The following is a 26,274-nucleotide window of genomic DNA, read 5'->3' on the forward strand; positions in this document are numbered from 1 at the left end:
TTTCTTCTGACTCACATAAATTAAAGCTGGGAAATCCCATCCTGATAGTCTAATGTAATAATTTCCAACCCTTGGGCTACATACTTGTTAGAACTACTGTAAGTGAGGATTTTCAGTGTTGCTGAGGGGGACGTGGAAATTCAGTGAGACGGAGGGAACTTGTTACCGCACAAGGCACAAAGGCATCGCTCCTCAAATGGGGCTTGGGGGGCCAGGGAGGAGCCCCCACAGGTGCTGGTACCTGCTACCAGTGTCTCCTGTTTCGCCTCGTCCTTTCCTCCCTGCAACACATGTGAGAACATCTATTTAAGGACACCCCTCTCTTTCTTTTTCTCTGTTCCCTCCGTGAGACCAGAGCAGAAAGCAGGATGAGCTGCTAAATTAGACGAGCAGCAGCTGGAAATGACGGGCACCACTGAGCCTAAGGCATCCTTGTGGCAATTCTAATGCCCCCACTTTATTACAAATATCCCTACAGCCTTCAATCACTGCAAACTGAAGTTGAACAAAGTAATTTAAAAATGGGAGGCTGCTTTATTCTTGCCTTCTAGTCAAACCATCATAACACAGACTTACAGAGCCATGTTGGCTTTTCCTCGCAGGAAAAGCAATATACTTGTCAAGAGCAACACGGTCTTTCTTCATTTCCTACCAGCTGCCTACATGAAAGAGCTGAGCACACAGCCCAAGCTGGGCTTTCAAAGAAGCAACTGCAAAGGAACAGCACCGAGAAACGATCAGTGTCGGCTTACAGTGACATCTGAAACAAAGCACAGACAAACGGGACCGCTGGGAGCACAGCCAAGGCAATGGCCAAGCACGGGCATGGACATTGCTCGAGCGAGATGCAGACGACAAAGCCACGCTGGGACCACGTGGAGCTCATGCGCGTTTCGGGGTGTACTTTTATCTCATGCTCAGTATTGCGACATTCTAAAATCCTTAGCATCAGGAGTTCATTATAAATATTTAGAAACACTGAATGATAACAGCAGTGAACTTGTTCACATTGCTAACACATTGGATGTAATTGTACATTAAGCACCGGCAATAAGTTTCCTTTTTGCCAAACAGTTATGTCAGACAAACATCTGGTTGTAGACAACATGGCTTCTGCATCAAACTAATACAGTTCTTATAGACACAGTCACACACATACACAAAATTACATTTCAAGGCTGGATATATTGTTTAATAATGCTACTGCCCCAATTAATTATAATAGCTGCAGCAGCATTTGTTTGGTGGGGTTTTTTTGTTCAGAAAAATTAAAAAAAAAATTGGCAAACAATGCACATTACTTAGCTGTGTTACTATTTCATAGAATACTGACTGGAAGACACTATAAGAATGTGTAGCAGATTTTCTGGGTCATGTCAGACTATGCAAACATTCCTTACAAAAATACCCTCTCCCTGCAAAGTCAGAATTGTTCATTCTTTGAAAGTAAATGAACTAAAAACCAACAATAAAACAAGAAGGAAACTTAGCCCAAAGCATGGTGATTTCCCACAAGAAGAGCACGGCCTCTAAAGTTGCCTTTCCTGGCAGACACCATCAGGATCAAAGCTAGAAAAAAAAGAGTTAACACTCTCTCAGGAAAAATAAAAAGCAAGAAAGTAAGAAAAAAAAAGCCCATGGCTCTTGTGCGGCAATCATCACATCTTTTTTTCCAGTGATATAAACATCTTTGTTTGTTAGGCACTCCAAGTTCATGTCTCCGATGTTATTCCAACGTTTACTTTTCTCAGTGTCTCACTGCCTGTATCATTTTCTTTTAATTAAGACTGGAAACATTCTGGAAAGCTTCTTTGGGTAATGCACTTTGTTTGTGTGTTGTTTCTCATCAGCTGAACTGCATATTGCCAAAGAAGGCTGTGGAGAGTATTTCCTGTAATACAAAAAAGATTCTGTTGAAGATACAGGGAACACTGCCCTAGAAAGTTTTTTTTTTCTTTATAAGAAACATAAAAAAAATTCAAAAAATTAAAAAAGGAAAAGAAAAATAAAAGGAAAACATTCTTCAAGTTGTTGGCACGATGGAGTCCCGCTTGGCCTGTCCCATGAGCTGCGTGTCGTCCAGTGCACCATTGCTACCCTGTCTCAGGAAGGATGCTCCTCACCAGACAGGCACCCCTGTCCCAGGAGGCCACCTCTTGTCTTGCTCAGAGTGCACCCGTGTGTCATGTGCTGCTGCATGGTGGCCGCCGAGCCCAGCACAAAGCCACCTCCTTGACAATGTCGGCCTTGGACAGCAATGCTGATCTTCCAGCCATAAACAGTTGCAGTAGTAAGAGCCATCTCCAGCCAAATATCCACAAAAGCTCTGCAGAATGGTCCATATGCATTTTTGTCCTTGTAAGGAGATGTGCTATTTACGAGAAATACAATTAACCAAAGGAAAAAAAAAAAAAAGACCCTACTGTACAATATTTACATCTAGAAGCTGGGCCAGTATTTGGTCCATAAAATCAATTAAAAAAAAAAATCATATAGGAAGTGATCCAGTCCTTAGGAGCTGTCCATCATCAGCTGTTGGTAAAGGTCCTTCCAGGGGAGGCCTCAGGCCTGTAGTCATATTTATTCAGTGTACTTGGATAATAGGTTGTCGTGTACACATTGGTTTGCTGCAACGGGTAGAAGTTGGTCCTGTCATCTGGGATCAAATTGTTCTTGTTAAGTGTCTGTAAGAGAGAAGAGGAAGATGACAGGCATGGCAATGGTGCCACACAATTACTCCTTTCTACCTCCCTCTCACCTGCCTTCTCCATCATGGTCTCTGTTGCAGCCACCACCGCCTTCCCTCCGGCTGGGAGAGGAAGACGGTCCATCGGACACACTACGGGCTGGTCTGCAGGGACCACAGCTCCTGACAGGTCTCCTTCGGTGGACCTGTACTCAGCTACTGCTAGGGCCAGAAGCCAGAGCCTTCTCCAGAGACACAGAGTCTCCTGGTAGATGGCATGTTGTCTGATTGTCATTGTCACGTGAAACCATGCTGGGCCTACAGGAAAACTGGTGATTAATGGCAACGCTTAATCTAATCTGGCCCAAAATGCTCATGTTATGGCCTGCAGCTCCCTCTCAAACCAGATGCCAAAGGGCAGCTTTTTCTCTTTGGAAGAGCAGGTGTGCATTTACCTGATCTCCATCTCCATTGGTAGATATCCAGGTTTGGACCCCCCGATATTAAGTGTGTCACTTCTGTAAGCTACAGCGTAAGTAACAAATCATGGTCACTTTTGGAAAAACTAAAATGACTTAAAAAAAAAATATTTAACAACCACGTAACAATTGTTGCCAACAACAACACAAAAAATGAGAACCACAAATGCCCCTTTTACCATAAAAATTTAGAGATGAGGCTTTTCTCCCTCCCCTCTTCCCCCCATTCTTTGCTTTTTGCAAGAATTACTGTTACTCTTCCCACCAGCAAGCAGATGTCCCCCTCCCCCCTGATTAAAGCCCACTGCTATGCCAGCCATCTCCTATGCACAAGTATGAAATTCAGGGGTGGGGATGATGCAATAATTTTATAGAACTTTCTCCTTCATCTTTATAGTCATCTAATTTCTACGAATTTGGCTGAGGAACTTCTATTACAGTTTTTTCAGTTAACCCCTGGCTTACATTTCTTATACACATTCCTGGCCTATGTTGCTCCTAGGTGCACCTTTAATGGTTGTCATGCACGGAACTCACTCCTTTGATTTGGGAGTCAACACCAGGTGTGTTTACTGCAGCACCCTCATGATCAGGGCACAGCATCTTTAGTGACAGCATGAGCATCTCTCCTCTCTGGAGCAGAGACATGGAGAGGTCTAGTGAGGCAACTAGTCCTGGGACCTAACAGTTGTTCTGCCACAACCCGATGCTCCTGGGGAACCACTTTACCTCAACTTCCCTTTGAGACAAACGGATCATACCCAACCAGCTCAAGGCGAGATGAAAATTACTGAACTAATGCTCAAGCCCATTAAATGCCCAGCTCCATTAGCCTTACTCAACCCATCTAACTTCAGCCACCTAAACTTCAGGTATTGGGGCTCCACTGGCAAGCCAGGGAGAAGCCCCCTTCCTGCAAGAAGGCAGGTGTAGATTAAAATTGCCTCCTGGGGGAACCCCTCGACCCCCTGAGTCCCAGCAGTGGCAGGATGACCCACTGACAGTGGGTGCCCAACTTTCAGGAGGCTACAGTTGGGTGAGCGGGGTCTTACCCTGTGCCCACGGGACAGACAGGGCTCAGCCACATCCCAGCTGTGACCACTGAAAGGATCAAAGCTACAACTTCTTTGTAACTGAGTAATTTGACTGCCTGGGGAGGGGGAGAGGAGGAGGAAGAAAATGCTTTCTTCTAATCTGATAGCTGGCTCACAGCTAGAGCTACCCTGGGAGCTGCAGCTCCCAGTTTCATACAGGAAATTAGGAGGAAAGGCTTTCCTATGGCAAAAGCATCCTGGCAAAGAAACTTCCCAATTGCTGAACTACCAAATAACTTCTCTGGAAATGAGCACTACCTGAAACATCTCATAGATGAAAACAGGAGGAGGCTCAGCGTCCTCTTGATCTGTGATCTTTCCCTGCCTCGACCCTCTAAAATGAGCTCACAGCACGTTACTTGTAGGAACCAAGGAGACAATTTGTATAGGCACACTCAAAGGGACAAACATTTCCAAGGAATGAGGCTTTGTGCCCTTCACTATGGAAGGAAGAAAAGCAATGGCATGCTTTGCTTCCAGTCACCCAAAGAAATGTTAAAATAGTGTGGGCAGCAGACTTCTGCTTTGTGCTGGAGCTGGGACACAAGGAGGCCAGGCTCAGTCCTCCGCTGCTTGCTCTGCTTCCTTGGGAAATCCAATTAACTGCTCTCTGCTTCAGTGTCTTCTGATCCAACTTGATAGAAACGATTGAGATTCCCTGTAAAAATGCACTTTGCTAAGTACTACTGCTGAGTATTTGGGGGAACTGCTCTCTGGCAAACACCACAGGTGTTCACACCGGCTGTACATGATGACTACAGTTTCCCACCGGTGTCTCCAGCTGAGGACACCCACTGCCAGCACTGTTACCCTGTACCCCACAGTCACGCTCCACCACAGCAGGAGGATGAGGCTGATCCCCATTGCTGTACTCCCTAGGCTTTCTTGAAAGTGGCCCACCATCCAGGCTCTGGTCACTTTTGGGGACAATTAAGATTCATGACGTGCCAGCATTAGCCCCTCTGAAATTTGTGACATCAAAATCCTGGCCTGGGATGGCTCAGGACCATCTTGATCTGAGGACAAAGACCTCAGAACTCTACTTTTTGGATTCTAGTTGGAAAATCTCTATGAATTTCAACATGTCCCAGTGTTTAAAACTAGTTCCTTACAGCAGACGTAGCATTTAATTTACATGTTTTGCATTTTTTTCTCTCTTGCATATAACATTTAATTAGGAAAAAACACCCTCACAACTGCTCCTCTGCTCTTTTTGGTTCTATTTCCAATGAAGGGCTTATATCTTAGGGAAATACCTTACGAAAATCATTTAGTGGAATTTATAATACAATTAGCTGCAAAGAATTTGTCTCCAGAAACACTGCAATGGCAGTACAGTCCTAAATCAGTGTGATCAATGTGCACTGCCTTAACGTTTCCCCACACAAACTTATTGGCTGTCTTGTTTTAATAAATACATTATTAGGTTCCTTGGCACTAGAAACTGGTCGCTATTTCGACAAAAGGAAATCGGTCAGCAGTGAATTTTAGAGATGTACACATACATACCCCTGCATGCACTGCAGGAGAAGTACTCAGGTGCATCTCTCTGAGTGGGCTCCTGTGCCGTTTTACACAGCACTTTAAAACTTGCTTTTGTCTCACAATTCTTCACTGTGACAGTATAGACATGGCCAATGACCTTGCCTTTGGAAGATATTCCCCCAACGCTATATGGGTTGTGCCATCCAGGTCAGAGCCTCCCAATGACTTGAACTCACTGGAGTTATTGTGGGGTTGAAAAAAGTCTGCTGTGCCCATAGCCACTCCCACCAATATTTACCAGTCCCAACGGGAAAGACCAAGAGACATCACCACCACACAACTACAGCTGATCACAAAACCTAACACGGACCAGATCATTGCTCACAGCCCAACTCCTACAAGTGCCTCTTCACCTCAGCCACCGCTGAGCCAAGTCCCCACTACTACAGTGGCCAGGAAGTGCTTGCTGAAGACAATGCCCAATAAGTGCTCTTAGAAGGGACAATCCTTTGGTGCTTTTACAGGGACTTATCTGTGTCTGCAGGAACTAAGCTGACTAAAGCAGCACAGTGAGCACTGGAGACCAGGCTGTCCTCACCAGAGGTTTCAGAGAAGGAAGAAAGACTTGCCTTTGCTGCCTCAGCCCTTCTGCACCACCATCCTTCACCTTTCATGGAGACACACCGGTCATCAGGGCACTCACCAGACCTTACTGAAGATGACTTTCCTGATACTCAGCCTGTATTTTCCCCTTCTCGTTGTCTGCTTCCTCCCATATCAAACACTAATGCCTCCCCCTGCCTGCAGCTACAGCCTCTTAGGACTGGTTGCTCAGTAAGCTGGATCAGAAAAGACCAAAAGCCCAATTGACTTCTACTCCTGAAGCACCACTTGGTGCAAAATCCCTGTGCCACACACACGATGCATTACAAACACTGAGGGAAATGTATGTCAGGCCCTCAGTTTGGGCCTTGAGAAAATAGAAACCTCTGGTACTTGTGCAAGGATAATATTCCCCATAAAAAGTGAAGCCAGACCCTGAGCCAATAGGAAAACCTGTGAGATGTGCTTAGAAAAAATGCTTCATTCAACTAATAACTAGAAACTCAACATGCATCAAGCAAATACTTTCACCTGCTTTTTCCCTTCCAATATGAGCCATGCCACTCTGGTATATTTGATATAATTTGTTTCTTCTGGTCAGTTCACCACTAACCTCAGTTCAAGAACCTGTTAGCAGAAGGTAAGCCACCAGCATACAACCAAGTGCATCACTCAAAAGCAGGCATAACGTTAATTGCTTTCTTTAAAAGACCCTTTATTATGTTGTGTTGGCATATGACTAATATATTTTAAAACATTCCCTGAGAACTCTGTTTTGTCAAGCAGGGATGTTTTCAGATGGACTAAGGTTTTAAGAGAATGTAAAACACCAGCAACTTTCTCCATTACGTGTGATCTGTCAGCTAATCAAAAGGTCCAATCTTGTTGCCAGTGCATTGCATGTCTATGCCAAGCACAACAGAATCCTTAGTATTTCATTATTTACAGACATGTATAAACAAATTGTTATCACTCTTGCTATTGTATTAGCAATTAGTCAGAACTGGAAGAGTCCGAGGGGAAAGTTTACAGATATCCTCCCTTGTGCACTGCTTTGCCTTCGTACCAGAGGCAAAATACTGGCATTCATTCTCAGGCTGTTTCTCCCAAGGTAGAGCCAAGTGTCGGATGTGTTAAACATGACTGCATTGTGCCGTATGCATACATTTAATTTTGTTTGGCTTTCTCCATTGATATTTTTAGCCTAAGTCATCATTCAGATTTTCCATTTGTTACTTTCTCTCCAGCAATGTCTTGCCACTACTCCCCCAAATTCTGCCTGTGCTCCAAATCATTAAGTCATAATCCACTGACCTACTTGCTTACATTCTCCCAGATGTATCCAAACATCTTCATGCATAACAGTACAGGACTTTCAGTACTACTCCCATCCTATAACTGCATGCACAAGCTGTATAAACATTTCTTACACACACAAACAGATTAAATGTTTCAGTTTTCAATAAACAATCACGAAAATGTCAAAACTTGATCTTAAAAGGGGATGAATTTCCCCCCTTTCCCAATTAGAAGGAATTCCATATAGTGTTTGAGAAGATAAAGTGAAAAGGATGCTTCTAAACCATCTGATACACGTACAACTAATACCAAACTAAGGGCTATAAGTTAATTCCCACAGGGTGACTTGCAATAACAAGATTTCCTGAATCTTCTCATGCAGGAAACACTGAGCTTTCTGGAGCTCAGCATTCTCTTTGAGCTGCAGATTTTCTTTTCTATTTTGGGGAAGGTGTGGGGGAACAGTCAGCAAGTTTCCCAAGAGTTTTGTAGGTTAAACTTTACCAACTAAGCAACACCACAGTCCCCGTGAACCCAGCAAGGACAATTTCTCCCAATCTCACAGTTTCTCTATTATTTCCCCATTGACAAGGGTTATTTCAGTTCTTCCACCTCCCACTCACGACACTTTCCTCTTTAAAAAGGTAAAAAGAAGAAATAAAAAGTTGAGTGACCTTCCTGGGCAACTTCAAATCACTCTGTGTAGCATTTACAGATAAGTTATTTAACCTCTGAGGAGGCTGAGTGATGCAGTCTGCACCTCTCCAAGGGGCATGACTCATCAGACATGTCACCTGTGCCAGCACTGACTGCATGGTTGGCAGTTTCCATCCTGCAAGTTTGTTTGTTATGCTGAAAGTATCAGCGTACTACAAAGAAGACTCTTCCTTTAGTCACAAAGTGAGCACAGGCACTAAGGCACCAAGGGTAACAACTCCAGTCACTGCTAACCTGGGTCACCCACTACAGACACAGGTGATGGTCTAAAATCAGGGTCCAGGTAGCAGACAGCAATTTGTAGTCAACCCATTCCTCTTAGAAAGATGCAAATGAAGCCCATGTGCATCCTGCCTCTGCAGAAATCAGAGACAACATTCCCACTGAACTCAGTCACACAATGAGCCAAAAAGAACCGAGGGAGCCTTCCCAGTTTTCCTTGGAAAAGCATCCGACAGATTTCCTGCAGCAACAGAGGGATGGCCTGCATCCCCCAGGAAAAGAGAAGGATAAGGGAGTTGTGCAATGATGTAATGAAGCCAAGAGCCAACATTTAGGTTCTTTTGTGCTCCTTTTAAGTTGTTTGCTTCTTGCAGTGAAATCAGATTGAGCAAAATGCCTTTTCGATGCAGATCAGCTGTTTTATGGAGCTAGCCATGCCTTCTTGCTAAAGGATGCTGCTTTTTGTGTTCTAGGAACATTAGCCAAATGACTTAGTGTTGTGGAAATATATTAATATTCTGAAACATTTCCCACAGTTTGTACATCTCTGGAATTACCAAGGCAGACACCTCAGAATTATAGTTAACCAGTGTATTTGGAAATAATTAGCATAATAATTACATTTCAACAAAATAAACCATACAACTAAAATAACCTCTTTTGGCAATAATTGACACCAAGAAAATAGATGACGTCTGGCCCACCCACATGCTCCCTTTCTTCCCATCAACTGGATGCCACGACACCGCTGTGCCTCTCGAGCTGTGTGTTACAAATGACCCTGGAAAGAAGGAAAGTTGCCAGAAAGACCTTATGAGGCCCACGTATTTACTGCAAGCTAAGAGTGATTTTTAAGACTTTAATGATTCTTCTTTCTGATCTCTCTTAAAAACGTGTGTAGTGTCTTACACAAAACAAACCATCTCACCTGATGTTTTTGCACAATCTCTTGAGCTCTGCCTACACTGAAGTCAAAGTAGCAGCTGCCCGGGTTTATGTATTGAGTTTTTTCTGATGAATTCAATAAGGCTGTTTGCAGGATTTACAGTGAAGTGCAGATGTACAGATGAGGAACCTATTTTCTATATAAGAAGGCTTTTAATCTCAAAAAGAGATACAAAAAAATCCCACTGGGACACTGAACTTATGATTGCATGTTCTTTTTGGATGGAAGCTTACCATATTTTTAGACTGGAAATGCTTTGTTCACTGTTGTTGGTGAATAAATTAAACAACCCCCAAATGATGGCAGCATCTGTAGATGTGCTCAGGTTGACAATGGAACTAATATTGAATTATAAGAAAATGAATAGCTACAGTTTTCTATAGCTGTTTGAAAACTGCTATTTTATCCTTTTACTTGGGAAGGAGTGAGGTTATATTACTGTCATTTTAAAATTATAAAAACCTTCAGAGTTGGCAACATAAAGGACCATTGTCAGGAAGATGCTTTGGCACATCTCTGACTTTAAGCACATGAGTAAGATGACAAACTGTATGTAATAGTAAGGCAAACTGAAATGAGTCCCTGCTTAGAGCTAAATCCAGGTTTAAGTATTTTTCTGAACTGGAAACTAAAGTCCAAGGGGGTTGATGGAAATCTTCCCCCTGGCAAATGCAGGTGTCTAGCCTAAAGCTTGCTATTTATCCCTGCCTTGCCAGTAATTTAGTGTTGGCAACACCCATGACGTGGTGTCCAGACACAAAAGGGGAATTCAGGGCTGCCCCAAGCTGCTTCCCAATATAGCTGGTGCACAGGACAGAGCAGACATGATCTCAGCTGCGTGGGAAGGTGCAAACTGTCTCCTTGCTGCATCACTGTGCCTTGGTGTGTGCCCTTCCTGGGTCCCTCACATATACAACAGCGTTACTACACAGAGACTAATCAGTTGAGCTACAGCATCTGCCCTCCTGCATGCTCTAGTACTCAGACTAACTCACCAGAGGGGGAATCACTACCTTCTAAAACTGATAGTTCACACGGGGTGCAGATCACAGAATCACAGAGTGGTTGTGGTTGGAAGGGACCTCTGGAGATCATCTAGTCCAACCCACCTGCTGAAGCAGGTTCACCAGAGCAGATCGCACAGGAATGTGTCCAGGTGAGTTTTGAATGTCTCCAGAGAAGGAGACTCCACAGCCTCTCTGGGCAGCCTGTTCCAGGGCTCTGGAACCCTCAAAGTAAAGTTTTTCCTCACATTCAGATGGAACCTCCTGTGCTTCAGTCTGTGCCCATTGCCTCTCATCCTATTGTTGGGCACCACTGAAAGGAGTCTGGTTTACATCCTGTTTACACCCACCCTTGAGATATTTATAAACATGGATGAGAACGCACCTCAGCCTTCTCCAGGCTGAACAGACCCTGCTCTCTCAGTCTCTCGTCATAAGAAAGGTGCTCTAGGTCCCTAATCATATTTGTAGCTCTCTGCTGGGCTCCCTCCAGTAAATCCGTATCCTTCTTAAAGTGGGGAGCCCAGAACTGGATGCAGTACTCCAGATGCAGCCTCACCAGGGCAGAGTAGAGGGGGAGGAGAACCTCCCTCGACCTGCTGGTCACACTCAATGCACCCCAGGTACTGTTGGCCTAATTTGCCATAGGACATATTGTTGACTCATAGTCGGTCGACCAGAACACCCAAGTTCTTCTCTGCAGTGCTGCTTTCCAGCAGGTCTGCCCCTCACCTGTACTGGTGCCTGGGGTTATTCCTCCCCAGGTGCAGGACCCTACACTTGCCCTTGTTGAACTTCATCAGGTTCTTCTCTGCCCAGTCCTCTGACCTGTCCAGGTCTCGCTGAATGGCAGCACAGCCTCTGGTGTGCCAGCCCTTCCTCCCAGTTCGGTATCATCAACAAACTTGCTGATGATCATCATCATCTGGAGGAACTGGGCTACACTGGGCTTCATCTGATGGTAACTAGTAGACCCCAGTGACCAGCTGTAGGTCTGCCTGGGGCAGGCAGTGCTCAGTGCCTCATTGCAGTTATGTCTGAGCAACCAGCCCCAAATTTTCAGGTGGTCTCAGAGCTGCTTATCCTGGTGAACTGCCTACCCAAGTCATGCGGCCTGGTGCCAGCCCACAGCGCTACACTGAGACTGAGAATTGGAAAGGTGTAACTGCAGTAGTGCAAAAAAAAAAAAGGGGAAAAAAAAAAAGTAGGTAAAATAGAAATAAAAGTAAAAACTGGGCTTAATTTACCATCTGCTAACTCCGCTCAGTCTCTTATAGTCTTATTGCTTTCCAAATATCTCCCACCCTCTAAATAGCTGCTTTTTGATTATTTTCCTCAAGATTGCTTTGTTTTCTCCACATGCTGCATCTCACCTTGTTATTTCCACTCTACATTTATAACCTCCTCAGGTCATTTTCCATTATTTCTATACCAGTGGCTGTTTTTTTCTGACACACCTCCCAATTTAATATCTTCTGCCAGTTTAATTAAACACACTGACTGCACCCTTTCCAGGCTCATAATGAAGATATTAAATAAAGCCAAACCTTGCATTACTGCTTGCAGTGCCCCAAACAACTCCTCCCTATAGCCCTGTATGTTCCCATTAACGATTGCCCAATGTTCACAGTCCATTACCCAGATTTCAATCTCTACAGCAGCATTCCTGTCCAAGCCAATTTCTATGTACACATCACAAGATTATTTAAGACACCCATACCATCCTCTTCTCTTTAGGTGTATGGACCAGTGTAGCTATGTTTTTAACTAGCTGAGAATCTGCCCTTATGCAGCTCCGTCTCGTGCTGAAAGTCTATGTTTTCTAAAGCTGAAAGTCTATGAAAAAAGGTGGTTTGATTTCTTCCTGCTCAGCATTAGGTCCCAGCTCAGCTGTCAGTTCAGCCCAGCCACCTTTCATTTCATCAGGGTATGTGATATGTTGCCTCTCAAATATTAATTCAGCCTTGCCTTGCATATTAACACTGACAGAGATTTGTTTCAATGAGTTTCCATTGCTATAACTGAAAGTATAGTCAAGTTAATCCCATTTGTTTCTTCTGGCTTCACTCTCTGGTATGGCCCCGACTCTGCCAAATTTTACAGACCAAGCGGGATTTAACACCCCATTGATATGCTCTGTTGAATGGGGAAGGTCCAGGCATACTTTATCGATTGTGGGCCTGTATGCTTACAGATGTTTTGTCAGATCCCCAAATCCAACTGGTTTTTCCCACCCAGACTTACTGGAGCTACTTGTGTGACTTTAGTGCACTAGACCTCAGTAGCTTAACAGTGACTCTATTAGCTAGGAGGAAATTTGGCCTGCTTTCTTATAAACACTCTTGTGTTACCTTTGCATTGCATGGCACCGGGGGTTTGCCCAAGATCCATGATACTTATAAAGGTAATTAGAGTTGTTCATTAACAGGTTCTCACAGACTCTGGGATACAGTCCATCCAGATTCCTTCATTCGCAGATTTTCAGTTCTTTCCTTTATTCACATGCTTTGTGCCACATCTCAGGATGATGTTAGAGCTGATTTAACAAGGATTCCCCCAGCGATAGGGAAATGCAGGCAGAGCTACTCCTGCCTATCCTATGCCAAACCTGTTGTGCACATACCACTGAAGCACCAGGGGAAGGTGGCGATGGATGCAGCGTTGTGGAGGCAGCAACCAGAACATCCTGGGCAGCCCTGAGCTCTCAGCTGCTCTTTAGGACAGGGCAGTCATGGTTCAGGAAAAACAGCTCAAGTATTTCAGCTATCCCCTCTCAGAGCTCCCCAAAATGTTCTAGACTTTGAGCTCTAGTTCTGAATACCAACACAGCTATATTTATTTTGTATGCATGCAGCTCCTTTTCTTCATAATTCTGCTTTAAAATCCATTCTTTGCTAGTGAAGCTACTCCAGAAGAATAGCGAGGCAGCTCCCCTCCAAGTGTACCACAAAGACTACAGGTTTCTTGGTATTTATTGTTTGTCGAATATTATCCTCTCCCTTTATCTTTAGCTCTCTGTTCATGGCTCTCTATAAACTCTTTTGCAAACACAAAATTAATTCCTCCTGCACATCTTGGCAGCACTGAGGATTTCCCAGTTTGGCCAATGCACATAACACTGCCAGCCAGAGCTTGGAAGAAACATGGAAGGAAGAACCACTTCAAGCACCTGGACCAAGGGAGAACCATTAACTTCTGGCAAATGAGGCTAGGGTATATTGGTAATATTCCTCTTCTGACCAGTAGAGGGAAGTCATGTAAATACACAGTAGTCAGAGCAGTGTGATTTTGTTATTCTCATTCCTGTAGTTCTTAATTCAATTCTCCCTCTTCCAGCACAGGTGGATGGGTGAGGGCAGATACATCTTAACCTCAGAGAAATTAGGAATGGCAAAAATTGCAAGAAAAAGGTAACATCAATTATTAGATCAATTAGTGTATCTGGAAAAATCAGATAAACTTTTGAACACATCTGTCTGCCTTCAGGTCTGAAATAGCAGCCCACATGTTCAAAAACCTGCCTGCTTTTCCCAGCTATACTCATTGATTGAAATTGAACCAAACCAAAACTTTTCTGCCTATAAACCTTTCTTGCCTGCATCCACAGATTATCACAGCTGCAGTAATACAACCCCACAGAAAGGCTAATGTCAGCATCCATGATGACTAGCCTAGCCTGGAAGAAGGGAAAGCATGGACCATATCCCTGACCTGGCTGTAGAGGAGATACAGCTGGTTGTACAAGGAGGAAGACAGAAGGCTGAGTCAGTAGAGAGAAACGTGACAGGATGAATATGAAGTATCTACCCCTAGTATCAGTTAAAACTACTCAATACAGGTTAAAGAGGAAAACAAAAAGTCATCCCAAAAGCTGGACCCTCGCAAAATGTTGGGGAGGAGGAATCAATGGTGACAAGGAGGAATAATGTAGATTCCCACCCCGCGATGAGCAGCAACAGCCCTGTGAAGTAATGAAGGGTTTGTATGAAGAGCAGATGGAGCAGGGACCAATTCCCATTGTGGGACAGTCGACAGCAGCTGCTTAGCATCCCAGAGGGAGCATTCGGATCTGAATTGGCACTTTCCCCTACTCTTAAATAATGCATCGATGAGAGGGAGATATCTGTGACTTGCACACAGCAACTTGCTGAGCCACTGCTGCCACAGGGTGAGGAAACATCTGAGGGACATACGTCACTCTATGGACACAACTGTCCTAGGCCAGCCACACCTCCAGGCATGCCTGACTGCTCAAGTCGGCTCAACCCAAAGATATAAAGCAGAGAAAAGACACTAAGAGATTTTGACTGAGATGCACCACTTAATCCTTTTTTCCCCATCAGTAAGCTCTCTTGCTTTCCCTTCCTAGCAGGCATTATGTAAATTGAGAGTCCCCTGAAGTGATATTTGAAACTGCAGGATCATATAAGAAAAGGCACAATGCTCCTGTGCCTATACAACCTCCTGCCCCTACTATTCTTTTTCAAATAATACTATACTAATGGTAAGTACTATAAATATGTACTCTACCATCCAAGCACTTAATGTTCTTAAATGCCACTTTGTTCAGGGGAAATAGTCTTTGTTAAACATGGAATTCACTGGGATCAGAATTTATGTTTCAATCTGATTTACTATATTTATATTTATATATATCTATATATTTATTTTTCCTAGCTGATTATATCAGCTAAATCTCTTTCTAAAACACCATGCAGCTAAAGCAAATACTTAAGGGAGGCTGTTGATATCTTATTGACAATGTTGGATATCATCAGCTGTTGGCTTATGTCTGAACTTTACAGACAGTTCCTGGGACTTGAAGGATGCACAGTGAAAGGGTCACCAGGAAAAGGAAAAAAGCTTCTATCACAGTGCTATCAGTGCATGTGCTGTGATCACTACAAATAAATGAGTTAGCCAATTTTAGTTGAAGTAGCAACATATCGGATTAAGTAATAGAACACTGAAGCCCTAAGTTTTCCACGGCATAGAGAAAAAAACCTTCTCAGGACTTAGACAAACATTCCTCTCGGGCACTTGACAGTAGTTTAAGCTCATTCAAACTTGAACCCCTGGCTGTCTCCCTGCTATAAGAAAGGTGTGATTTTCAGCAGCAATGACAATGACGATCACCAAGAGAAAGACATTTAAAATCCATAGAGAAATCCACTTTCCTGTACCCTGAACTTTATTTCTTTTTGCAGTGTTGAAAACTGCAACAACCACCCAGCCTGATGTTTTATTCAGAAAGATTCTTCTTCCAAAGACAGAATTGGTTTCTGTTTCACAACCTTCCACTTCGGTATTTTATTGCCATGAATTATTCGGGATTAGTAATGAAGTGTGGATCACAGTGTCCGGAGTCCTTTGCAGGTGGTGTCTGCTCTAAACTGCTCTTTGATTCTCAACAGCATTGTTCTCACTTTATTTAAAAATATTCATTGTAGTTACTAATTTATACAGAGTCCCAAGTGATCTACTGAATATTCCCTCAATTTTCTGGTAGCTGCATTTATATTTGTTGTATAACTGTGGGCAAGTGCAGGATTCACCGTCCTACTGAAGGTGATGTGTGTTGTTCTGATGTCCTCCTAGAAACCTCTATTATCAGGTTATACATCAAGTATTTAGTTTCCCTCTTTCATTGCCATATCCTGCAATCTCACTCAGCTGTCACCTCATCTTCCCCCACAATAAATTTGCTTATTGACATAAATGACTGTTTTGCTTGAGCACAACTTCAGTGTTTGGCCCTTAGCTTCTGTGAGAGCAGTGGTGACGCCCAGAGCAGATGCGACGCTCAGGTGCTTCCTCAGCTTATTTGAGGCATCAGTACAGAAAGAGTTTGACTGCTTGACTCATGACTAAAGCTGTGTTTAAGGAAGGAAGGGCAGAGGAAGGTCCTATCCAGCACAATCAAGAAGAAAATCTGCAGAATCATCACTATAACCATCTTGCAAACTTACATTTCTCACTAATCCCATCTGGCCTGATCCAAAGGCCATTGGATTTTGGATTCAGACCAATGTGCAGATGTCTTTGCCTGTCCAAATCCTGTGTAGAATAAAATGTTGGCTCTCTCTATTGGCAGAGGATTTAGCAATAGGAAGAAGTTCAGTCCAAACCCTTTCTCCATGTGTGGCTGTTCCAAGAGCTCCGAATTCACAAGGGCTCAACCTTGACTCTACATCCTCCCACTTCTACTGCAGGATCATCTGGTTTTCCATCAGCATGACACTAATAAGTAACTCACACGAGTAAGTCACTGAGTAGCAAAAGCAAAATGTTAAAAAAGAGGATCTCCTCTCTGCTTTGATAGCCAGTTATTAACTAATTGGTGTGGCAGTACTGGGAAGGCTCTAGGTGGTTCTGTAACCCATCATGACAAAATGCGAAAAGCAGATAATTTTTATTTCATTATGCTCTTGTTCCTCACAGTCTTCAATATTGTCAGAGTGTTGTATGAACTTTAACCAATTAATGAAACATGAACTGCTTATTAGGTGACCCAAAAGGTCTCTCCCCTACAATCTGTGAATAACTAATCAAAGTCAATGTGCTGGTGGTAAATGCATATGCATGAAATCTTTCAAGACATCATGGCTGAAGTAGCTAATAATAAACCTCACAGCATTCTTGAGAAAACAAAACAGGAAGGGAAAAGAAGCCAGGAAAAATAAAACGTTCTTGTGCAAAACATTGCCTAGGCACGTTAGCATCAGCTAAATGATCAATAGGTCACCATTATGTATGATATTTACCTCTCATCTGCATTACTGCATTGCTGTGCTGAAATGTCCAACAAGGCTCATATCAGCTAGCACTGCCTTCATTAAAACCTGCCTTCATATAAAATTCACCTTGATTTATGAGTTTGCATTCAGTGCTGTACATTTGAAGGTAACACTGCCAAACTTTCTACTGTGTTCACCTGCTGGTTGGAGAACAGAGATATTTCAAGATGAAAACAAACTAAAGATGGTTGCAGAAGGCTTATTATTATCAAAGAATGGAAAATAATAGACTTGTGCATATGCTCAGCCTTCTGCCACCATCATGTCACTGTGTAATACCATTTTCTGCTACTGAAAAGTAGTCTACACACCATGTACTTCCTTAATCATGGATTTATTAACTCTTTCTCACACAAACACATCCCCCTACAATGATTCTTTTGCTTTCTCTACCTAAAACATGTTGGGGGCAGTTTTCTCGGCATTGCTGAATAGAAACCTACTTGCGTTTAGAATCTGGAATTTCAGGTGTTTTCACTTTCTTTCATACATACAGATTTTAAATTCAGATGGGCCCATATCCAAGCTCAGTCCAACCCTCATTTTCCAGAAGGTGAATTTTAACTTCTTCATCATTTGAATGTTAATTGTGTAGCATCACAATAAAATCACACATGCTCCTTGAAGGCATTAAAACCTCCCTCCTGACCCTTAGAAATATCTGCCAGTTATTCCTAAATATAAAGCTGGCTAATAACAAGTTCTGTAAGTAATTATACAGCATAGAGCACACAGAGCCTTCCTCTTACTGCACGCTATATTCTTCAAGGGAACACTGCAGAGTGACAAATTTCTAATACTGAATGAGACATTTTCAGGCAAGGATTTAAGAAAGGAGGGTCAATAGAGAAGAGAAACATTAGGAAATGTTCAACAGAAATAGAGAAAAGGGGCTTCACTTGATAAACAGATTTTACCCTATCTGTAAATCTCTTTTCCTCATTCACCACTCTGAAAATCTATGACTTCGAGTTCTCAGCAAGTAGCCCCTTGCTCCTAAACATTTAGTTTTGGTCTGTCCAATGACTGCAGATTTATGTACTTGAACTCTTTCACTTCCTAACATTCTATAAATAAGCCCCATCTGGTCTATCTCTCCTCATGTCCAAGTCCTTTCTCCCCACAGCCTAACTCATACAGTCCCAGTTACCTAATGCTTTCCTTTAAATAAACTAGAGTTTTCAAAACCTGATCTAATGCCCACGTTCTTTATGTCCCTCGAAAGAAGATTCTAACAGCTGCTCGCTGTTACTACACACTAGATCAAGTACTCAGAGATGGATCTATCAAAGAGGTCAGCTCCCTCCCGACACTACATTTATTAATCTGCTGCTATTTCAAACTTTGCTTAGCTTTATTATTAATTCTACTCCACCGCACTACTCAGTATACACATATTGCATTTCATATTCCATTTACCCGATTGACCAAGATCATTCTGCGAACAACTTCATCCTTCCAAATTTTAACCATTGCTCCTATTTTAGCATCATCTGATACCATACAATAGCTTAACATAAATAATGAAGAAAATGTTAACACAAAACCAACCCTGTAACTACCTGCTTTTGGTCACAAAAATAAATTTGTCTCTTTTCTATTCTTTTTTTTTGCTTGCTATATAAGAAACATCTCTTTATTCCGCAAGCTTTTCTCATCTGGGTCTTCCTATTGACTTTACCACAACTGCTCACATAACTGGAAGGATTACTCTCATAGTTTGAAGTTTCCAGGATCAGGTCCCAGTTCTTTACCTGTCTTAATAATTTATTACCTAAGCCATATATGCAGAGTGTGTAGAATAATACATCCTGTGAAACTTTGTTAAAAGCCTCTGAAAATCCCAATATGTCTGCTGCTTCCCTCCCATCTAGATCAATATTTATTTAATTTAAAAAAGGAATCCAATTTGCTTGACATGATTTACTTTCCACAAATCCATGCTGACTCGCATTATGAGGCTGCCCCCTTATTAAACTCTATGCAACTCTATGCTACTAGGAAAGGTGTTTTCGAGACTGCATTTATAGGCAGCAGGATCCTCTGAGGTGCTGCAATGCCCAACATGAGGAATTCAGCACATACTTATTGCCAAACTGGTCTGTTATTTTCCAGTTCAAACTGTTTTCCTTTAAAACACCAAAACAACATTGACTCTTTTCAAATGATTTGATGCAAGCTCTTAGGTCTGATGCGTATTCACATTACAAATCATGGCCATGTATCAGGCATCATCCTGTGCCCAGCATTAAAAAATCCCTACGTAGAAACAGCCCCCAACACCCAGGGAATTTAGGCCTTGGCAACAGTCCCACTGTTGATCATATTGCTGGGTCTCAGTCAGAAGCCGGGCCAGATCAGCAGAAACAGACAATCAAAACGTCAACAGCACAGAGCTATCTGGAGGAGCAAGCAGCTGCAGGGTTTCCTTCTGTTTTGTGTTCATGTCACAAATAATGCTCCACACTATTCAAGTGACTTCAGGCGGGCTGTTCCTCCTGTGGTGACATGAAGGACCTTCACCTATCCCACTGCTCATGTTGCTGATCACACACTTCATCTGGAGATTGATGATCAAATACAATGATGCGCTACTGTCTCAGCATTTTGGTTTTGCACCCTTAGTCCTATTTGCTCAGACAACGGGTGATGTTCTTTTTAGCAAGCAGACATGCCAACAGAGTATGCCACTCAACACTCATCTTCTCCTAGGGCTTCAACTCCCAGTTCTGCTGCTATCATTATATTCGCCATGGCTGCCTGGGCTAAGTTCTGTCCAGGACTGACAGAGGGAGCAGAACCCTCACTGCTTTCTCATTCATTCCATTTTGAGAGTTCCCAAAACATTTCCAGAATCTTATCCTACCAATAAGTATTTTCCCAGCTATTTGTCTAACGAAGTTTCCATTTTTATTCTTCCTCCCCTCCATTTCCTCTTACCACGTGCTAACAATGCACCAAACTGAGCTCTTACTGACTTCTTAAAGGAAAATTTGTATGCACACGATAGTTAGAATGGGCTGGAGTACTTTGATATGTATTTGCCAGTCTGGCATTCATCGGGACTATGAAACAGAACAAAATCCCATTGCAGTAATGGGACTTTTTAACCCCTTTGTGACAGTACAGACAAATGCCCCTTCAGCCCCACGTGCCATGCCAACAGCTGGGCACAGAAGCACAAACCTACCCAATTCCAACCATGACATAAATACAGAACTTGTTCAAACAATATCAAGTCGATTGTGGTATTTCTCAAGTACCCTACCTTGAACTCCATAGGAGTGTACTTCTCATTCTTGGGGGTTGTGTTGCCCTTGTAATGGAGGTGGTTGGGAGTGGTTGGGTGGATAACAGTCGACTCCTGGGACTGCCTCTGACAGCGCTGACAGTACACGTAAATCACAAATGTTAAGAGGCTAGAGCCGAAGAAACAGGAGACCCCAGTGGCAATCAGATGAATGAGACTAAAACCTGCAAGGGAAGTGACAAGAGATGCTATTTTAAAAGAACAGCCTTTTTCCCTCTCCCGACAAGACCACAGGTGCAAATCAGAGCTATGACATCTCGGGATCAACATTAATAAGCTGTTAAAGCCTGAGTCTTACGTTCTAACATAAACTGACATAATCTTCCTGCAAATCAGTCTCCCCACTGCAGCTCTGCCTGTGCAGTTTAACGGGTTCATGCATTGTTTTCTCAAAGCTCCCTCCCTGTCTCTCCTCTCTCCCGTCTATTGATATTGAAAGTAAACATTATGTTAAGCTGACAGCTAAAGAAATGAGCCGTACAAACAATGCACATTAATGGATTCCAAAGCATGTACGTGTCGCGGAAAAAAGGGGATAAAATGCTCAGTGTTTCTTGGAAGGGGAAGGGAGGGAAAAGCCCTTTTTGTCGGCTGCCCAAAATGCCTGTGGGACTGGATGTGGGCTGGGGGAGTTACACATTCCTCCCCCATGTAATCCAAATGTGCTCAGCATTCTTGCTTATTCATGGGGTGGCATTGCCTTGGCCATGTTTGCACTACCTCTGAGATGTATTTGTACGGCCAGCAGTGAAATAGGGGTCCTCAGGGGAATGAGAAAGATAAGGTGGACAAAAGGAAAGGGGGGAACTGTTTGAAAAACACTTCTTTGTTTGCTTTCTCCACAACCTGCAAAGATAGGAAGCAAGCTGCAGGCAGGTGCCAGCAGGGTAGCTACAGTACAAATATTTCAAACAGAAAGCCCTCGGACTATAAAAGCCTCCTGCAGAGATGTCTCCACGCGGGTTCGCAGCAGCACCCTCCACGCTCAGCGCTGACCTCTGCAAGGAGCCGTAGTTGTACATCCCCATGCTGGGAGGTACCTGACTCACAACTCCAGCTGGCAGGGGGAACACGAAATCAAACAGTGCTCCTCATTCCTCCCTCACCTCAGAGACTTTGACCCACAGGGTAAAACCAACCACCATCAGATCTCCACTTACAACAGAACAAACAGCAGCGAACTTTACAGTCACCAAGTTAATGAAGCAACCAGAGGCAATCTTGGATGGCAAAACTTTATGGCCCCCTTGTCTTCTGCTACGTGCAGCGGGGAGTGATGATGGCTCCAAAATCTACTGCCTTTCCTCTATCACCTGTGAAACAGGAATGACAGGGGCCCTAGTGCCTGGGGGGTGACCCCAGCTGCTGCCCTGCAGGCCAGGTCTCCCAGGGGACAGCCACATCGGCTCAGCAGTGACCGCAGTGGTAAAATTCCCATAACACTTAAAAAGCCAATTCATTTGGACAGACTGCTGTGTTGCCTTGAATGTGTGCAGAGAAATGGAAGGGACTACTCAGAGAGTGGCTTTAAATGAGCTTCATTCTTAGTCTGATCACGGTGTGCATTTTTTTGGTGTCATCTTACATTTTAACCGATATGCTTTTCAAATGGAGAATTCTGCCCATTAGTCTACTGCTCTCCTCTAATCTGTAGTTTAAAAATATCCTCCTGAGTTTAAAAAGGACAAAACTAGTGGAGTTCTACAGCAAAATAATGCACTTCAATCATAATTACAGTAAGGAACATACAGAATTTATTCGACTGACGAGCTACATTATTTTTTAAACCACACTGTAAAATTCTATTGCAGAATTACCACTTTCTATTGTGTTTTGGATGATCATCCAAAAAGCAGCAGAAAGATGATCATTTCCTACTAAATGTTACAAGATTGTTCCAAAAAGACATTTTTTTTTCTAAAAACCTCTGCCTGCTTTATATCACATCACTCATGAGAGCTAAAACACAGTATATGCCACATGACACTGTCACATTCTCCTCCTGTCCAGCTTTGGTTATATTGCAGTGAATGTTTCATTTCACTGCTACATTTACCAATTCACTACAGTAGGAAATCTTTTCTAAAATATAAAGCTCTCTTACATTTCCCTCTCACCTTTGAAAGACCCATCTGATTTTTCAGGTTACTTTTAGCTGTATCTTAGGGAAAAAAACCAAATTATTTTGTTTGCAGCATCTGAATCCCTAGGGGGGAAGCTTTCTGGTTCATCATTTAGAAAATATAGATTTTCTGAGATGCATCAACAGAATTTCTATTGATTGTCTTCTCTGCCAAATATTGTGGAGCACTAAGTAATAAATGATATTAGCTATGGTTAAATGTAGATTGCAACAGCAAATACAATGGTGGTGGAGAACGAAGGACATGTGGATGTAGTTCATAACAGCAGAGTGCAAGCCCTAGTGAGGAGTTCTTGAACCAAGGTAGGTACCTTGCACCCTCTGAGGGAGGAGTGATGCAGAAAGTCAACTGTTACATTGCAGGTGCTGAAATCTTAATTCCATTGATTAATTTGATAATTAATTTAATAATGATAAGGGAAGTGACAAGAGATGCTATTTTGCTGTCACAAATGGAGAGGCCACATTTCCATGCCATGGGTCGCATGCCTTGGTTTTTTTTGCCACGATCTCCACAGGGACAAGAGATTTTGGCAGCCTGCAGATCATCTAGATTTCAGGAAAGCAAGGATGTGATGCTAGCAGGAATTGACATGGTCATTAGTGTGAAACTAGCATTTTAAAATGTCAAAGGAACTGCCATTTTCCTCAGTCTACATTTTTATCATAGGGGGTCCTGGGGCAGTGGAAAAGTGACACTAATGACTGGATCTTTCCAAGTTACATGCAGAAAGAAGGCAACTTCTGTGAGAGGTGAGGACTTGAATGAAAGGAAGTGCTTGGAGAACAAGTATAAACTCTAATCTTGTCCTATATCAGGAAAGGATCTAAGAGACCCTGTTCACTCCAATCTTTATAGGTTATTTAAAAACACCTGCCTCCAAACAGCTGGAGGCTTACAGTGGTGTAATGAGGAATATCTCTTCCTTTCTCCTGCACCATTTACCCTGTAGGTAGAGAATCCAGCAATGTGCTCCTTGGTAATTAATGACCCTCAGTGGCCAGCCCAAACCCCAAAATAAATAAAAATCTTGGAACTGACAATTGGACATGCAATACATTCCTCCAGTCTGACTCAGACAGCAAGACTCCAGTGGAATTAAGGCTATCAGTGGGATATGAGCTGTATAGATTAATGGTTTGGTTGCATAGGGAGAAAAGAAGCCAGGTTAAGATAAAAATAAGATATATAGTTAATGGTACCCTACCTCCACAGTTTGTGCTCTCATCAATGCTGGAGGCTGGGAGGATCACTAAACAGAGAGAAGATTGGAGAAAGTCATCATTTTGCCATCACGTTACTTCTTTCAGTAATTAAACCCCCTGTGCTCCAGACACAAGAAGATGCTCATGTGTTCTGCAGCAAGCTGAGAGTCTCTCTAAATTGAATGATAAGCTCAGAGTGTGAAACACATGCAACAAAACATCTCCAAAGACCTGAGAGTTACAGTACTGTTACCTGATCGCTCTCTAGTTTTTTTGATTTAGGGAAAATAAGAAAGCTGAGAAAACCATGAAAAAGAAGAGTACCATTGCCGAGAGATTTCACTTTTTTAAGTCACGGCACTGTAGTCCATAAAAGGACATGTGGAAAGGTGTTATTCAGTGTAGAGCCATATAACATATTTGCCTGAAAGATTCAATATCCACAAAACACAGAGTGGAAGATGTTGAAGACCATCTATCCATCCACAGTGTCACTCTGTTAGACCTTTGATTAATGTCCCCACTTCACATACCAATTTTCTCCATCATCCTCACCTTATTTCTTTGCTCTTTTGATACCTGTACTTAAGGACCTTCTGTTGCCCATGCTCATACTGAAAACAGACATAATTTTTATAACTCAGCCTAAGATGAACTATGCAAAGTTAAAAGCTTCAATTCAGGTGAAGCAATACTATTTACTTATTATGGAACTAGGTAATTCTGTTTTAAAGAAAAGCTAAGCTGCCTTAAAGGAATGCCAGTTATCCTGTGCCTTCCACAAGGGATTTTATAACATGTTTGTTTGTTTGCTTGTTTTTCTAGAAGCATCCAAAACCAATTTATACTAGAGAAAATCTCAGTGTATCTTTACAGTCTGGGCACGAGCTGCTCTCCTGAATTGGACCACCCTCTCCCTCCTTGATGACACTGTACATACCAGGAATTTCATTATACAGGCAATCTTGGTATTGCGTGCTGTTTCCGACGCACTGAGAAGAGTCTGGGCTGTGTACCTCGCAATAACGGCTGCGGTACTGCATGCCTTCTTCATTACACAGGCTCCACTCCGACCACTCTGACCAGCCACCTGAAATGCCATATCAGGAAAACACAATGACAACATCATCAAGAAGGAAAAGGATCCCTTGTAGAGAACTTTCCTCATGCTAAAGGATGTCTAGATCCTGGCCCGGGCCTTTTTCACACATCTATTCCAGAGGTCTTTAGGGGGTTTAATTTTCTCATTTCAAATAGCAGTACAAACATCATACCCTACTTGTCAGGCTGTAGTTCTCTTCATACAGACTGAAACAGCCCTTAGGTGGAGAACTGCACAGCACAGAGTCTTAAAAGCTCCTATATCTGCTCTTTGGTTACGATGTACAAGGAGCTAGACGGGGCAATGTTGCACGAGGAGTTCAAATTTTGAGGTGGCCTCCCAGGGGCACCCTGACAGCCAGCACAAGTTGTAGCAACTAGTTTTGCTGATGTCCCTATGGGCAGGAATCAGCCTGCACTGTGTCAGCAATACACACAGGCAGTTCAAAACCAGCACAGGACTAAACCCTGTCCTCTGAGCTGTAGCACATGCTCATCTGAAAGAAAAAGGAAGGATTGTCCCTTCAGGAACCTTACAGACTGATGCTTCAGGACTCATTTTGTTTGTATTTTAAGCTTCCACACTGAAGAACCAAGCTCCTGCTTTTTCAATTACTTTAAATGGATCAGCCATTAACAAGGTTTTGCCTGTCCAGAGCATAGGCTAGTAAAGAGGTAAAGAGAAACATGATACATTGCAGTTGAATACTGCAGTTGAATTTCTCTGGCTCAATAGACATTTACTGAATGAACAGAAAAGCTTCTAACTGGTGGTGTTTCTGATTTATTTTTTAAACATTTTGCAGATGTGCCTTGCTTCCACCACCATCCAAGCCAGGTGGAGCAGGGACAAGAACCGGCTACCTTCACAGGGGTGCGTGTTGCAAAGGGCCTCCTCAGTGTGCAGACCAATGCAGATATCCTCTCCGCTGGACGGAGCTGGATTGGTGCAAGTCCGCGTGCGCTGGTAGTGTCCTCCTCCGCAGGTTGCTGAGCAGTGAGACCAAGGAGTCCAGCAAGACCATGAGCCTTTCACTGAAGGACATTGAAAATCAAGGAGAGAGAGGTAGATGCCATTGGTTACTCTTCTCACTGTGACAAAGCTGAAGAGCCCCAGTATCTCAACTTCCAGACCCACCCTGCCCAGACTAGCTAGCAATTTCTTGCACCCCAGGACATTTG

General features: G+C 43.0%; 1 protein-coding gene across 1 annotated transcript in view; it reads right to left on the reverse strand.

Annotated features, from left to right (window-relative positions):
- Positions 1 to 1,223: 1,223 nt before the first annotated feature.
- SEMA5B (semaphorin 5B) overlaps positions 1,224 to 26,274 on the reverse strand; it is a gene marked incomplete at its 5' end in the record, with an annotated part of 133,026 nt that continues 107,975 nt past the window's right edge. Inside the window, 5 exons of the mRNA XM_080346504.1 lie at positions 1,224 to 2,684; positions 20,601 to 20,806; positions 23,994 to 24,038; positions 24,932 to 25,081; positions 25,957 to 26,127. Coding sequence (XP_080202630.1) covers positions 2,529 to 2,684; positions 20,601 to 20,806; positions 23,994 to 24,038; positions 24,932 to 25,081; positions 25,957 to 26,127 — 728 coding nt within the window. The 3' untranslated portion in view covers positions 1,224 to 2,528. The remainder of the gene's footprint in view (positions 2,685 to 20,600; positions 20,807 to 23,993; positions 24,039 to 24,931; positions 25,082 to 25,956; positions 26,128 to 26,274) is intronic.

This window comes from Nesoenas mayeri, assembly GCF_963082525.1.
Source record: "Nesoenas mayeri genome assembly, chromosome: 6".
Taxonomy (NCBI): Eukaryota; Metazoa; Chordata; class Aves; order Columbiformes; family Columbidae; genus Nesoenas; species Nesoenas mayeri.